The sequence below is a fragment of the Protopterus annectens genome, chromosome 6.part0 (assembly GCF_019279795.1).
Source record: "Protopterus annectens isolate FY-2018-M chromosome 6.part0, PAN1.0, whole genome shotgun sequence".
NCBI lineage: Eukaryota > Metazoa > Chordata > Ceratodontiformes > Protopteridae > Protopterus > Protopterus annectens.
Window position 1 is genome coordinate 1,667,236,518 of NC_056737.1, and position 13,775 is coordinate 1,667,250,292.

The window sequence follows — 13,775 nt, forward strand, 5'->3', positions numbered from 1 at the left end:
CCAGACACAAACTGACCCTTAGCAACCTGCAGGAGACTGTGAGTACAGAGACAGGGTTCTGAGATGATTTACACAGAATAATGTGTTTATACTCTGGATTCTACAATAAGGAATCTTTGTGGACATTCCAACTGCTGCGCATGTCTGGTCAGGCACACACTGAAGGTGCACCATACTCTACTATGGATCCTATAAGGGCCAAACAAAAGTGGCACTGTGACCTCCTTGGACCCAGATGACATGCCCTTATCCAAAAGTTGAGTGGCATAGAATGACCTTCCTACCACCTGGCCACATGCTGGTCAAAGGCCAGACCACCATTCACATATGTTCCCAGATCCCTGACCATTGGGCCATGTCCTAGGGGTTATCTTATAGATGGTGTAATTAGTCTGGGTGACCCCTTTCCCAAAAGGCACTGTAATGCATTTCTTGGCATTGAGGTTTAATCTGTGACTTTGGCACCAGTCATTTGTCTGTGTTGGACCCTCTTATATTTGTGTTTTGGAGGAATCTATGATAGCTTCTTCTTAGTTTTACCAAATTATTCCACCAAGGGCGGCCTTCACTTGTCACTGCTGTTACCCTCTTTGTCTGTATTCTGATATTATTCCCAAATATCTCTACCATGTTTTTTTTTCTTTCTCTCTCTCACTCTGTCCCCCCTCACCCCACATGAGTTATGTTCCAAGTACCTCAGTTTCTTTGGCTAACTTATTCCTCTCTAATAGTAAATACAAATATTGATTAAATGCTGTACAAATAACAGTACTGTAAAACATTTCCTCTAGATATTTTTCTTAAATTTCTGACTAGCTCTTTAGTAGGGATTTTAATTTGTTAATCAGCTAATGTAGAACTGGCATGATTATTCCATTCGCATGCATGTATGCAGGCAGACAAAAAACACACACACACACACACACACACATGTACACACAAACAATTTATTTGAGCAGCAATACGTGAAATATTTAAGAATAAGTTTGATTTTAAATACTGTATACACTCTTGTCAATTTTATTGTTCTTTGAGTAAGTCAGGGGAAATATAGCCATGGGTTTTGTGCAAAGGATTAATAAGTCCTCTGGCTTTTTATTTTCTTGACTTGCTTTAATTTTTAATAATTTGGGTTTTGTATTGACTGGTTTACCTTAACAGAATTTGTAACAGTCGCGCTACATAAATCAGTGAAAAACAAATTAACATTACCCAGAGAAATTAGTCACTCTTGTTTAAGTTGTAGAATGATGTGCTTTTTAGAGGATTTCTGAGATTAATTACAGTAGCCTAACTGAGACTGATTGTACAGATACTGCTTTTAATTATTTTCTAGATACTCAAATAGGTTTACTAATAAAATTTCGAATGGCACTCCGTCGACTGTGCTATAGTCAGCAACGGAAGTTCGAAAACGTTGAATGTCGAAGTAAAAAAATCAATCTAGGAACGGTTTTAACATGGGTCGAGGTAGGTGTTCAGTATTATTCTGAACTACAAACCTCTCCCCTACCTCGACCCATGTTAAAACCCATTCCTAGATTGTTTTTTTTGAGTTCGCAATTATCATTTTCGAACTTCCGTGTTCGACTATAGTATAGTCGACAGAGTGCCATTCAAAATTTTAATAGTAAACCCTAAAATACTATGTATTCATCTGCTATACAGCGAGTCAGACTGCTGTTTACTGTCCTAGCTAGTAGATGAGCCATTAATCCAAGTTATTCTTTTTCAGAAGCATAAAAAACTACTTTGTTTATATGCTTTGTTTTATAAATGAATAGAAGGGTCATTTAATGCATTCTCTTAACATACCCATTTTTCTTTAGTTTCTTTTTCTATTTCACAGATTTCATTCCAGAAGTGTGTAGGTTTAGGCCATGTGTTCTTGCTTATATGTTCATGTGCTTTGTATATATTTACAATGCTTGCAATCCAGAGAACTATTGAGGAGCCAAGCCAAAACTCCCAGTTGCTTCCTGGCCTGTCTGGTTAATTGATTTGTTCAAGGTCACACAGTAAGCAAATGAGGGCTGAGGGCTGAGAGAATTGAAGTCTGTACCACAAGGACTGCAGTCTTAGACTTTTGTTCAACTGACTGAGTTCATTTTTCTTCTTTGTGGAGAATCATATTTGTCACCTTTGCCTTATGTGCTGCTACTGTTTTGTTGAGTCGAACTGTTTTTGACCTAAAGGACTTTAGCACATGGTCACTTTTTCTTTAGGGTTTTCTTTGCAAAAATGTTGAAGTAAATTGCTTTTATCCTCTTCAGTGCCTTGTATTTAGTCTGATCTCTCTGCCATGGCATGCCCTTCTTTGGTGGCTGTGTATAGTATAGTTAATAGCTACATTGAGATGCATAAGCCCCTTCACTGCGGCAAGGTAACAGTCTGGAAGTGACCCTAACATACGGATTTCTTTAAATGTAAATTTTTACCATTTACACAAGTTGGAGATTTTTTTAAGGATTGACATTTCTTTCCAGCTTCTGGACAGCTTTACTTCTGTTGTAGAGCATCTTGTTTATTGTTTTTGATAGGTAGTCATAAGTGGTATTTTATTGATCATATATTAGAACATCTTTAAGCTATTTATATCCAGATTTTCTGTGGTGAAATAAGTATTTTGTTGTTGTCTTTATGGTGGTGAACAGATAGATTCTGATGTTTACTTTAAAAATAGTTTTAGCGTCTTATAGTGCAGCTGATACAAATTGCTTTTAAACATAAAGGGCAGTACTTGTCATGCTAATGTTTAAATATGGATGCTCACTAGTCCTTTGATTTCCTTTTTTTATTTTATTGTGGTTTTTCACTAATGGTTCATTTACGGTTTTATATTTAGTCATGGAAAACTAGGGAGGGCTGAGACAACACAAATCTTTTTTCTTCATGAAATGTTATTGAAGCACAACTCTTTATATATGTTCTTTCCTGTTAAGTTCCTCCATGATTAAGATGGTTGAGCAGTATTATAAGCTTCTTTAAACAAATGAAGTCTGTAGAGTTGAACTGTCTTATTCTGAAATGCTAGAAGTCAAATTTGAGTCATGAAGGGAAGGCTTTTGTTTTTGTGTTTATAATGCAGAAATGTGTGGATACTGTATTTAACTCCTGTTTGGATCTGTTGATTGAGTACAGATTGCAACCTGTTCTGATGACAACACTGTACGAATCTGGCGTCTGTTGCGCAACTTTGAGGATGAAAAATCGAGGTTGGGAGAACAGAGTTTGGTGGGATGGGCAAACCAAAGGAAAGAAGCAGAAAAAGAAAGGGGAGGTAATAAGGAAATTTCTTAATGAATAATTTACATTGACTGTTCTAAAATCATTTTAAAATTGTTTGTGTGCACACCCTGGAGACTGATTCTAATGTTAGCATTTCAGAGGATTGTCCCCGTGCCCCAGAGGAATACGTAAGTCCTTTGCTGATCTGATCCTGGTCGCGTTGTAGGCAAATAGTAGCTGTGATAGTAGTAACTGCATGGCATGGTGATTTGACATGAATGAACTGCTTATTTTAGACATTTCCAAACTGGTTTGATTCATTGCTGCTTTTGTATATCTATCCTGAACTGTCCTGTAATAAAACTTTCATCCTCATGACTGCGCATCACTCTGTTTGCCGTAAGACTCACCACTGCATTCCATCCAGTAGAATGGAATTGGCCACCAGTTGATGTCCATCTTCCAGCCAGAACTAAAATCAATACAGACATCATCCCCTTTTCAGCACTTCCTGTGCCAAAGCCATCAACTGAAAACTCTGCTGCAAAACCTGCACTAAACTCCTTCATTATTGCTGATGTCTATGGTTGCTTTGTGATGTGCAAATATACCAAATATGAGACAGATTCTTCCTAATGATTACCATTTGCAGTGTGTATTTGATTGGGCGAAAGCCAAGATGTTTTAAGTTGTGTTTACTGCAAAAGTTTCAGTAGGTGAGCTCTGCTTAGCAGAGCTAAGAATCTCAGGATCTTTCTAGATCACTCATGCTTGAAGGCTTTAGTCTGTTCTAGTACTCTAATGATCAGTACGTCACCTAAGATGGGGTCCCTCAAGAAAGCATATAACTGCTGAAAACAAAAGTGCAAAAAACTATCTGTAGTAAAGGAAGCAGATAGATGATAAGACTGTAATGAACTTGACAGACCCACTGCAGCCCTAGAATGACATCTGTGGGGCGACCAGTACTTAACTAGTTGCATGTACTTTGCTAAAGAGTGCATAGGAACCCTGCAAATAGCTCCTCCATCCATATCTAATGGGCCCTGTCCAACTACTGTGGGTGTGGCTACACAACAGAGGAGGAAAGATTCCAGGGTAGAATATCTTGTCTGTCCAAATGAATTGCAGTTGTCCATGGTTTTATAACCCAAGCAAAGTGGACTTGATTCACTTCAGGTTCTTTGAGGAAACCATGAATCTTAAGGCGAGTGTTTTAATGGGGAGGTGGAATACCTTTCATTTGAAGATCTTTGGTCATCCCTTCAGTAGTCTAAGTTGCTGAAGTTTTTTTGAAACTGTCTTTTGAGCCAAATTCACAGCCAACAGCACTAAGAAGCCACTTAGACTTTAAACATTGCAGGAAAAACACAGTTTGTATAAAAATCTAGTGAATGACCCAGCAAATTGCTTCATTAGATACTGCCAGGGGTCTAAGCTTGGCACTTAGTTTAAACACAGTTCCTCATGTTTTGGATAGCAGGATCCTCCAGTTAAATCTGGAAACAGTATACACATCTGCAGCTTTTGATGATTAGAGCTATTAAGTTCAAGACCTATGTTTTATTATAACTAGAAGAAGTAGTAAAGAAAATAGAGATGTGACAGGACATTACAGAGGCCACTGGGGTGAGCCAGATGGACTGACCAAGGTCTGTGAGGTGAGTTGGTAAGCTCTAAATCATGTATGGTTGTCATGTCCTAAGTATTTGCACCAGGGCAGAAGCTTCAGGCAGTCCTCCAAAGGTATGCCTGGCACAGATTACATCCTCTTCCAGATGATATTAAACAGCTGCTTTTAAATGCCACAGTAAGTAGAAGCTTCTCTTTATATGTCCTTTCTTGTCACTGTTGCAGTATTCTTAATATCTGGGATATCTTGCCAAGGATAACCAAACATCTGACCAGCAAACCAAAGACACTTCAAATTCCAGGCACCGTAAGTCAGACATATGTCCTACATCTAAGGCATAAGGTACATATGTTCATAGGTGTTTTCTAAGCTAATGACCACAATAGCCTTTTTTAGCCTAGCCATACATCACAAATCTCTGACAAGTTCTGGTACCCTTGATGAGTGTAAGCAGGGACTTGGGAGTTGAAACATGTACATTTACGTGGACCTACGAGATGAACCATTTAGAGGCTGTCTGTGTCCATTAGAGTGAGAGGTGCCACACCAGGGATGACTTTCCTGTTCTCCATCCAGTTGTTCAAATTACACTTGAATTGGGTTAGGGAAGAACTCTGCTTCACATGGATGATCAGCTTGTTCCAGAGAAGTAGTCGTCTCTGGGATACAGACCTGTCTCTCCAGCAGGTCCTTTTATACACAGGCAATGTTTAAGTCCTTAGAATGGGTAATTCTGGTGGTTGTTTTGTGGATATGCAGGAGGTCCATTAGAGTGGGGTCTGACAATGCATTGTACGTCGGGCATAGATCTCCCCCAACAGCCTCTAGGAGACAGAATGCAGGGATAGGGCCTTCAGGCAGTCTGCATAGGACATGCTACATATGCCCTGTTTATGTTTAGTGAGAAACCTCTGTGGACGTTAAAATTATTGGATATGCCTGGCTGGGTACATACCAAAGGGGGCATTGTACTCAACGATAGGTCTGATGAATGCCTAATATAGTGGAACAATGACTTCTTTGGACCTTGGTGCCATACCTTTGTTTATAAGTTAATGTACAAGCTCCTAATCCTCAGAACTTCCTTGCTGCCAGTCTGAATGCTACTTTGGTTTCTGCCTGCAAGATGTTTGAGTTTGTTCACCCACTGCAGTTTCTAAAGATAACTGCCTTGTTGGGGTTTCTTCCTTTCATTTTTTTTCTCCTTTGGTTTGCCTTTTACATCTCCTCGAGGAAGGGGAAAATGTGACTGTGGGAGGAGAGATTTCCCCAGAAAAATAAGCATGAGAATTGACTTTTTTTTGTTTGGGTGGTATGCATAACCATACCCACTGTGAGATCTGTCAGGCCTTTGTCCCAAAGACTCTGCTGTTGTCTCTCGTCTCTTTCTGTTTACCTCTAGGACCAGCATTTATTTATTTACATTTGTTTACCGGGAAATTCTGACTGGACACAGGTCCTTTTTCAGTGGAGGCTCGGGGGAAAAAGCTCTGCATGCATAAATTGAGTTACAGTATTGATCTTGACAAACAGTAAATACCAGAGCAAAATATACATAGTAATAATATATAGTTAAGACAGAAAATACATAGTTATAACATTGATTAAAAACATACATTAAAACAGGAGTTGTTTTTAAAACTCTTATTTCAGGGTACTATGGCCTCATGGTGTGGATGGCAGGAGAAATGGGGTAGAGGTTATACTAAAGGAACAATATGCCAAGAGTGTTTTAGACGTGAAGAGAGTGTCTGACCGAGTGATGTTTATGAAGCTCGAAATTGACGGTGTAATGATGAATGTTGTTAGTGCATATGCTCCTCAAGTTGGGTGTGCGATGGAAGAGAAAGAGAAATTTTGGAGTGAGTTGGATGAAGTTGTGGTGAGTGTACCTAAGGGTGAGAGACTAGTGATTGGAGCGGACTTTAATGGGCATGTTGGTGAAGTGAACAGAGGGGATGAGGAAGTGATGGGTAGGTATGGTGTTAAGGAGAGGAATGCAGAAGGTCAGATGATTGTGGATTTTGCGAAAAGGATGGACATGGCTGTGGTGAATACGTATTTTAAGAAGAGGGTGGAGCATAGGGTGACGTACAAGAGTGGAGGAAGATGCTCACAAGTTGATTATATACTATGTAGGAGGGCCAGTCTTAAGGAGATTGGAGACTGTAAAGTGGTGGCAGGGGAAAGTGTAGTTAAGCAGCATAGATTGGTGGTATGTAGAATGACGTTGGTGAACAAGAAGAGGAGGAGGAGTGTGAAAGCTGTGCCAAGGATTAAATGGTGGAAGTTAAAAAGGGTGATTGTGAAGTGGAGTTTAGGGAAGAGTTAAGACAGGCACTGGGAGGCAGTGGAGAGTTACCGAATAGCTGGGTAACTACAGCAAAACTAGTAAGGGTGACTGCTAGAAAGGTGCTTGGTGTGACATCTGGACAGAGGAAGGAGGACAAGGAGACCTGGTGGTGGAATGAGGAAGTACAGGAGAGTATACAGAGGAAGAGGCTGGCGAAGAAGAAGTGGGATTGTCAAAGAGATGAAGAAAGTAGACATGAGTATAAGGAGATGAGGCGCATGGCAAAGAGAGAGGTGGCGAAAGCTAAGGATAGGGCATATGGAGAGTTGTACGAGAGATTGGACACTAAAGAGGGAGAAAAGGACCTGTACCGATTAGCTAGACAGAGGGACAGAGCTGGGAAAGATGTGCAGCATGTAAGGGTGATAAAGGATAGTGAGGGAAAGGTACTCACAAGAGAGGAGAGTGTGTTGAGTAGATGGAAAGAGTATTTTGAGAGGCTGATGAATGAAGAGAATGAGAGAGAGAGAAGGTTGGATGATGTGGGGATAGTGAATCAGGAAGTGAAACAGATTAGCAAGGAGGAAGTAAGGGCAGCTATGACGAGGATGAAGAATGGAAAGGCTGTTGGCCCAGATGACATACCAATGGAAGCATGGAGGTGCTTAGGAGAAATGGCAGTGGAATTTCTAACTAGGTTGTTTAATGAAATTTTGGAAAGTCAGAGGATGCCTGAGGAGTGGAGAAAAAGTGTTTTGGTACCTATCTTTAAGAATAAGGGTGATGTGCAGAGCCTCAGTAACTACAGAGGGATAAAACTGATTAGTCACAGCTTGAAGTTATGGGAAAGAGTAGTGGAAGCAAGGTTAAGAAGGGAGGTGATGATTAGTGATCAGCAGTATGGTTTCATGCCAGGAAAGAGCACTACAGATGCAATGTTTGCTCTGAGAGTGTTGATGGAGAAATACAGAGAAGGTCAGAAGGAGTTGCATTGTGTCTTTGTAGACTTGGAGAAAGCATATGACAGGGTGCCTAGAGAAGAGTTGTGGTATTGTATGAGGAAGTCGGGAGTGGCAGAGAAGTACGTAAGAGTGGTACAGGATATGTACGAGGGTAGTGTGACAGTGGTGAGGACTGCAGTGGGAGTGACAGATCCGTTTAAGGTGGAGGTGGGATTACATCAAGGATCAGCTCTGAGTCCTTTCTTATTTGCAGTGGTGATGGACAGGTTGACAGATGAGATCAAACAGGAGGCCCCGTGGACTATGATGTTTGCAGATGACATTGTGATCTGTAGTGAGAGTAGGAATCAGGTTGAGGAGACTCTGGAGAGGTGGAGATATGCTCTAGAGAGCAGAGGAATGAGGGTCAGCAGGGCTAAGACAGAATATATGTGTGTAAATGAGAGGGAGGGTAGAGGAATGATGAGGATGCAGGGAGCAGAGTTGGTAAAGGTAGACGAGTTTAAGTACTTGGGATCAACAGTTCAGAGTAATGGTGAATGTGGAAGAGAGGTGAAGAAGAGAGTACAGGCAGGGTGGAATGGGTGGAGAAGAGTGTCAGGAGTGATTTGTGACAGACTGGTATCGGTAAGAGTGAAAGGGAAGGTCTACAAGAGTGTAGTGAGACCAGCTATGTTATATGGGTTGGAGACAGTGGCATTGACAAAAAGGCAGGAGTCGGAGCTGGATGTGGCAGAGTTAAAGATGTTAAGATTTGCAATCGGTGTGACTAGGATGGATAGGATTAGGAATCGGTATGTTAGAGGGTCAGCTCATGTTGGACAGTTTGGAGACAAAGCATGAGAGACGAGATTGCGTTGGTTTGGACATGTGCTGAGGAGGGATGATGGGTATATTGGGAAAAAGATGCTAAGGATGGAGCTGCCAGGTAAGAGGAATAGAGGAAGGCCTAAGATAAGGTTTATGGACGTGGTGAGAGAGGACATGCAGGCGGTTGGTGTGACAGAGCAAGATGCAGAGGATAGGAAGAAATGGAAAGAGATGATCCGCTGTGGCGACCCCTAACGGGAAAAGCCGAAAGAGAGAATGATGATGGCCTCTGAATCTGTCTTCCCCAGCATTCAGCTGGTATTGAAGAAAAAAGCCAAGAAGGCATGTACTTCACCTCTTACTGGCCATCTTCCTCCTGAGGGGGTCCCCTATCAGTTCAGTGAAAAATCAGTTCAGGGAACACCATTTTCAGTGCATTTGCATCGAACATGCCATTAATCAAACTGTTCATACTGAGATTGCGGTAGAGTGAGGATCAGGAAATTTGCCTTTCCCCACTGTAGTGCAGTTTCGGAGTTGGTATATATACTTAGCAAGGGAGAGCAGACCACCACTTGAGGGGAATTCGGTGAATGGCGTTTCAGATGAAATGCCGTTTGTTGAATTGACCATTCAATGACAGGATATAGACCCCTCCTAACTGAGATCTCCATCAGGTTGAATGAAGAACTCAAAGACCCACCTAGTGCCTCTGTTAGCTCTTTCCGTGACAACCCAATTGGATGCTGACATGGAGATGTCTACCACACATCCGCTGAGGCTATGCCTATGTCTGCTACAGATGTGGTGGAGGAACCATGACTGATTATCTCAGATTCCCTAGATACTTGTTAGGGAAGAGGTGCCTGGCACCCTCGGTAAATTTAGGCAGGGGTATGAACCCCCCCCCCCCCAAGACTGATTTAAAGCTGATGTTCCATTAATGAAAAACACTAGACCAGGCATATAGCAGATCCTCACCAAGAATGGCAGGACTTTACTCGGGGACTGTTCAGTACCCTTCAAGGTTCATAGAAGGTTACTAAGCTAGTAGCCCTAGAGCCTTTATAAGTCTAGCCATGTTAGTCCGACATATCCCCTTTTTGTTCTCTTTTGGGTAGTTTGCAGAATGAATTTATGAACAGAGAGGGTCTGTGATCAACCACCAGTTACCCCTGTCCATGAAGGACATTGGTGCCACCCCAGGGGCGAATTTGCAGTCTCTCATCCAATCATCCAGGTTGCGTTTGAATAGGGTCAGTGAGGAGCTCTGTTTTATGTGAATAGGGAGTCTATTCCTGAGAAGTGGCAATCTCTGGAAGACCTGTCTGTCTCTCCAGCATGATCTGTTGATGTCACAAGCTAGATTGAGATCCCTGGAGTTGAGTGATCTTGAGCCATTTGACTTGCAGATGTGCAGTATTTCCATTAGGGCAGGGTTGGAGATTTCCCTATAGGCCAGGCACACGTCATTGCTCAGCAGCCTATAAGATTCAGAGTAAAGTGACAGGGCTTTCAGATTGTTAACATAGGTCATGGCTTGGAGTCCCTGTATTTTCTTAGTGAGAAACCTCTGATTTTTTTTTCCAGCTGCTGCAGGTATCTGGTGAGGTACATGCAAAAGGGTGCATTATAATCTATTAGCGGTCTGATGAGGGTGGAGTTATAACATCCCTTGACCTAGATGCAATGGCCGTGCTTCTGAGGTGCACTACCTAAAAGGCTTTCCTTACCACTGTGGAAACATGGTGGTCGAATTTCAGATTGCCATCAACCTGTGTTCCCAAGTCTCGTACCACTAGGTTGGAACTCGGGGAGTTGCTGTCAATACTGTAAATTGTAGGGAATTCCATTTTGCCAAAGGGAATAATAATGCATTTTTTGCATTAAGTTTTTAGACCATGAGTTTGGCACCCATCATTTACTTGAGTTAGCCCTTCTTGTAATATGTTGACATCACTGGGGGACTCTGATTGCTCCCAATTTGCAATCATCATTGAACTTGGTGAGCCAAAGGCCATCTACTTGCGCCTGGACTTCTGAGAAATAGATGCCAAACAGTAAGGGCCAAACAGTAAGGGGCCCAACACAGACCCCTGTGGTACTGCACTGGTGATTGGTCTACTGGTGGAGGTGGAGTCATCAATTTTAACATTGTGTGTATTCTGTCAATGAGCCAATTGGCTACCCATCTAGCAATGTAAGAGTTAATCCTTGTCTTTGAGAGTTTTTCAATGTTGTGCGAGTGGGGAATTGTGCCAAATTCTGAAGCCCACTCAAGGATCATCTGCTTCTACTTCTGTTCCCTGTTCCTTCAAAGTATCCTAGGGAATCTGAATCTTCTGAGGATGAGGTGGATTTAGACTCTGGAGAGGAGATTTTGACCTACTCCTCTCTAATCACTGCCCTCTTGCCATGGGGTCTGAAGAGGAAGATTCACTCTCTCCTGATTCCCCTGTGGATGAATTATCCTTCGGGGATACCGTGGTTCATATGTTGGAACATTTTAAGTGCGATTCAGAAAACATATGAGCTATTACAAACAGATTCTCCTACGTCTTCTGCAGTCCCTCCAGTTTTGGTTGTTCTTTTGGATACTTTTCTCTTCAGCTTCCCAAGCCCCTGATTCCCAACCTCCTGCCCCCCCCCCCACAAAAAAAACCTAGTAGGCTCTTTAAGGTCCCTGATGCTCAGAAAATTTGTATAAAAACCCTTCCTCTAACTATGCTGTTACTTCTATAGCTAGTGATAAGCCATCTAAGCTGTCCTGCTCTAAGCTATTACACGATAAGGGAAGTTGTGCCATGGACAGGTGTGGGGAAGAGGTCTACACTTTGGTTACCTTGGCTATCTGAGCCATTAACTACCAAACCTGTATGACCTGGTATGTTCTGGCTCTTTTGTCTAAGCTGGGGGGCATTCTGACTGCTATACCTTATTCCAAGTTAAAGACTTCTGCTGTTTCCCTTTGGAATACTGCTACTCAGGTGGCTCATCCTTGTCTTAAATGTAGCTATGATGCTGCTGCTGATGCTTATTCTAGGACACTTGCAAAAGGATCTGTGATGAGGGGGTATTCTTGTTTGTCTCTACTGCCTCTTCGTGAAGACATCAAGGCAAGGCTAATTTGCTTGATTCTGCTTTACGCAACCAGAATCTGTTTTGGCACCGAGACCCTTCAAGATTAGGGTAAAGTTTTATACATGATTTGAAACAAATCTTTATCTCTTGCTCCTCAGTTTCAGAGTGGAGTTTACCCTAAATCTCAAAGTCTATGCTGATCCCTCAGACATTCTGGGATGCACGATTCAGGCCCAGACAGTGATGGCTTGCGTCCTGCCTCCCAAGGATCCTCTCTCACTTTGTCTATTTTCAGTTTCTTCTCCTTCCATCTCTTCCTGTCGATGAATTTCTTTGAGCTATGTGGTACATGGCATCCACCATTTCTATAAGTTTATAGGTAAGTACCAAGTTAGCTGCCCTTGCTGGCCATTTTAAGCCTAGCCATTTTCACTTTTTGTGCTCAAAATAACCTATCCTGTTTGCTTATACATTGCCCTTACCCATCCCATGGTCAATAATTATATATTACCCCTAATAAGAACAACTGGGATCATACCAAAGATAATTTCAAGGGGCCCATGCATGGGATAAAGCATTTTAGGAGCTGCTCTGTCCATTAATAGTATAGCGGGCAGTCTTGGTGTAAATTTTCTCTTTCCCATCCATAGATCTAAGTAATGGACAGGGATGAACTTTATTTTGTGTGGATGAGGTGTCTGTTCCACAGCAAAGCTATCTTCTCCAAAATATACCTGTCCCTCCAAACTGTTCTATTGATGTTGCAGAAGATGTTTATATCCCTACAAAGAGCATTTTTTTAAGTTTTTATTGGGTTTTCAATGTGTAAAATAATCACAACAATATTTAAATATTTACAGTCAGAGATTTGTGAATATAATGAAAACAAAATTCAACTAAACCTCACACATAAAAGAAAACTATTTACAGGAGTGTCCATTAACTATCACGTCATTCAGATCTCTAAGCTTTGTCCATGCATTGTAGCAAGAGGTAATCCTGGTTGTTCTTGACTTAATTGTAATGATTTCCAGGTGACAGACTTAAAGTGCAAGATTTATAAATTCTTTGAAGGAGGGTATATATTCGTTCTTCCAGTTCTGAGTTTTAACATTCTCACTATAGATAGTGTAGACCACAAACTGAGATATTTTATTTTTTTTAACACGTATAGGAATAGGAATGTTAAAAAGATTAGCGATTTAGATAAAACAAGTTTATCTCCAAAAAAGCCTGTAAAAAGAGATTAATGTTATTCCAATAAGGTGTTAAGACAGTACAGTCAAAAAACGTGTTACCCATCTGCTTTAAGTTCTTGTTTGCATTTCCAACAAACTTGTTTCTACTTGAACATTAATTAATTCAATTTTATGTGGTGTGAAGAAAGATCTATGCAAAATTTCCAAGTAAAAAGATTCTGTTCAAGAGCTGAAGTTGTATGTTTAGAAGATATTGGAATTAATTTTTGTCTTCTTCATTCTGAGGTCTATTATTAATTTGGGTAAAATAGTTCCAATAATTGTCATTGCAATTTTTTGTTTCTCTCCTCACATCTTTATATAATTTAGATAAGAGACCCTGTCCCAATGTGTTTTGTTGCATTAAGAATATTAGCTATTCAGTTAGTTTTGGGATATGATCCCTTATCCTTGGTTGCATTAACTTAATTTCCCCTTCTACATGTTTTCTGCAGGATTACATATCTAGCCACATCTTTACCTAAATTATATTTGTTCTTAATATAATAACAGAATGTAGTTTCTCATCT

At 41.0% G+C, this 13,775-nt stretch overlaps 1 protein-coding gene across 1 annotated transcript in view; it reads left to right on the top strand.

The window, feature by feature from the left end:
• DTL (denticleless E3 ubiquitin protein ligase homolog) overlaps positions 1 to 13,775 on the top strand; it is a 279,535-nt gene that overhangs the window by 178,831 nt on the left and 86,929 nt on the right. Inside the window, exon 13 of the mRNA XM_044075077.1 lies at positions 3,142 to 3,280. Within this exon, the coding sequence (XP_043931012.1) occupies positions 3,142 to 3,280 (139 nt within the window). The remainder of the gene's footprint in view (positions 1 to 3,141; positions 3,281 to 13,775) is intronic.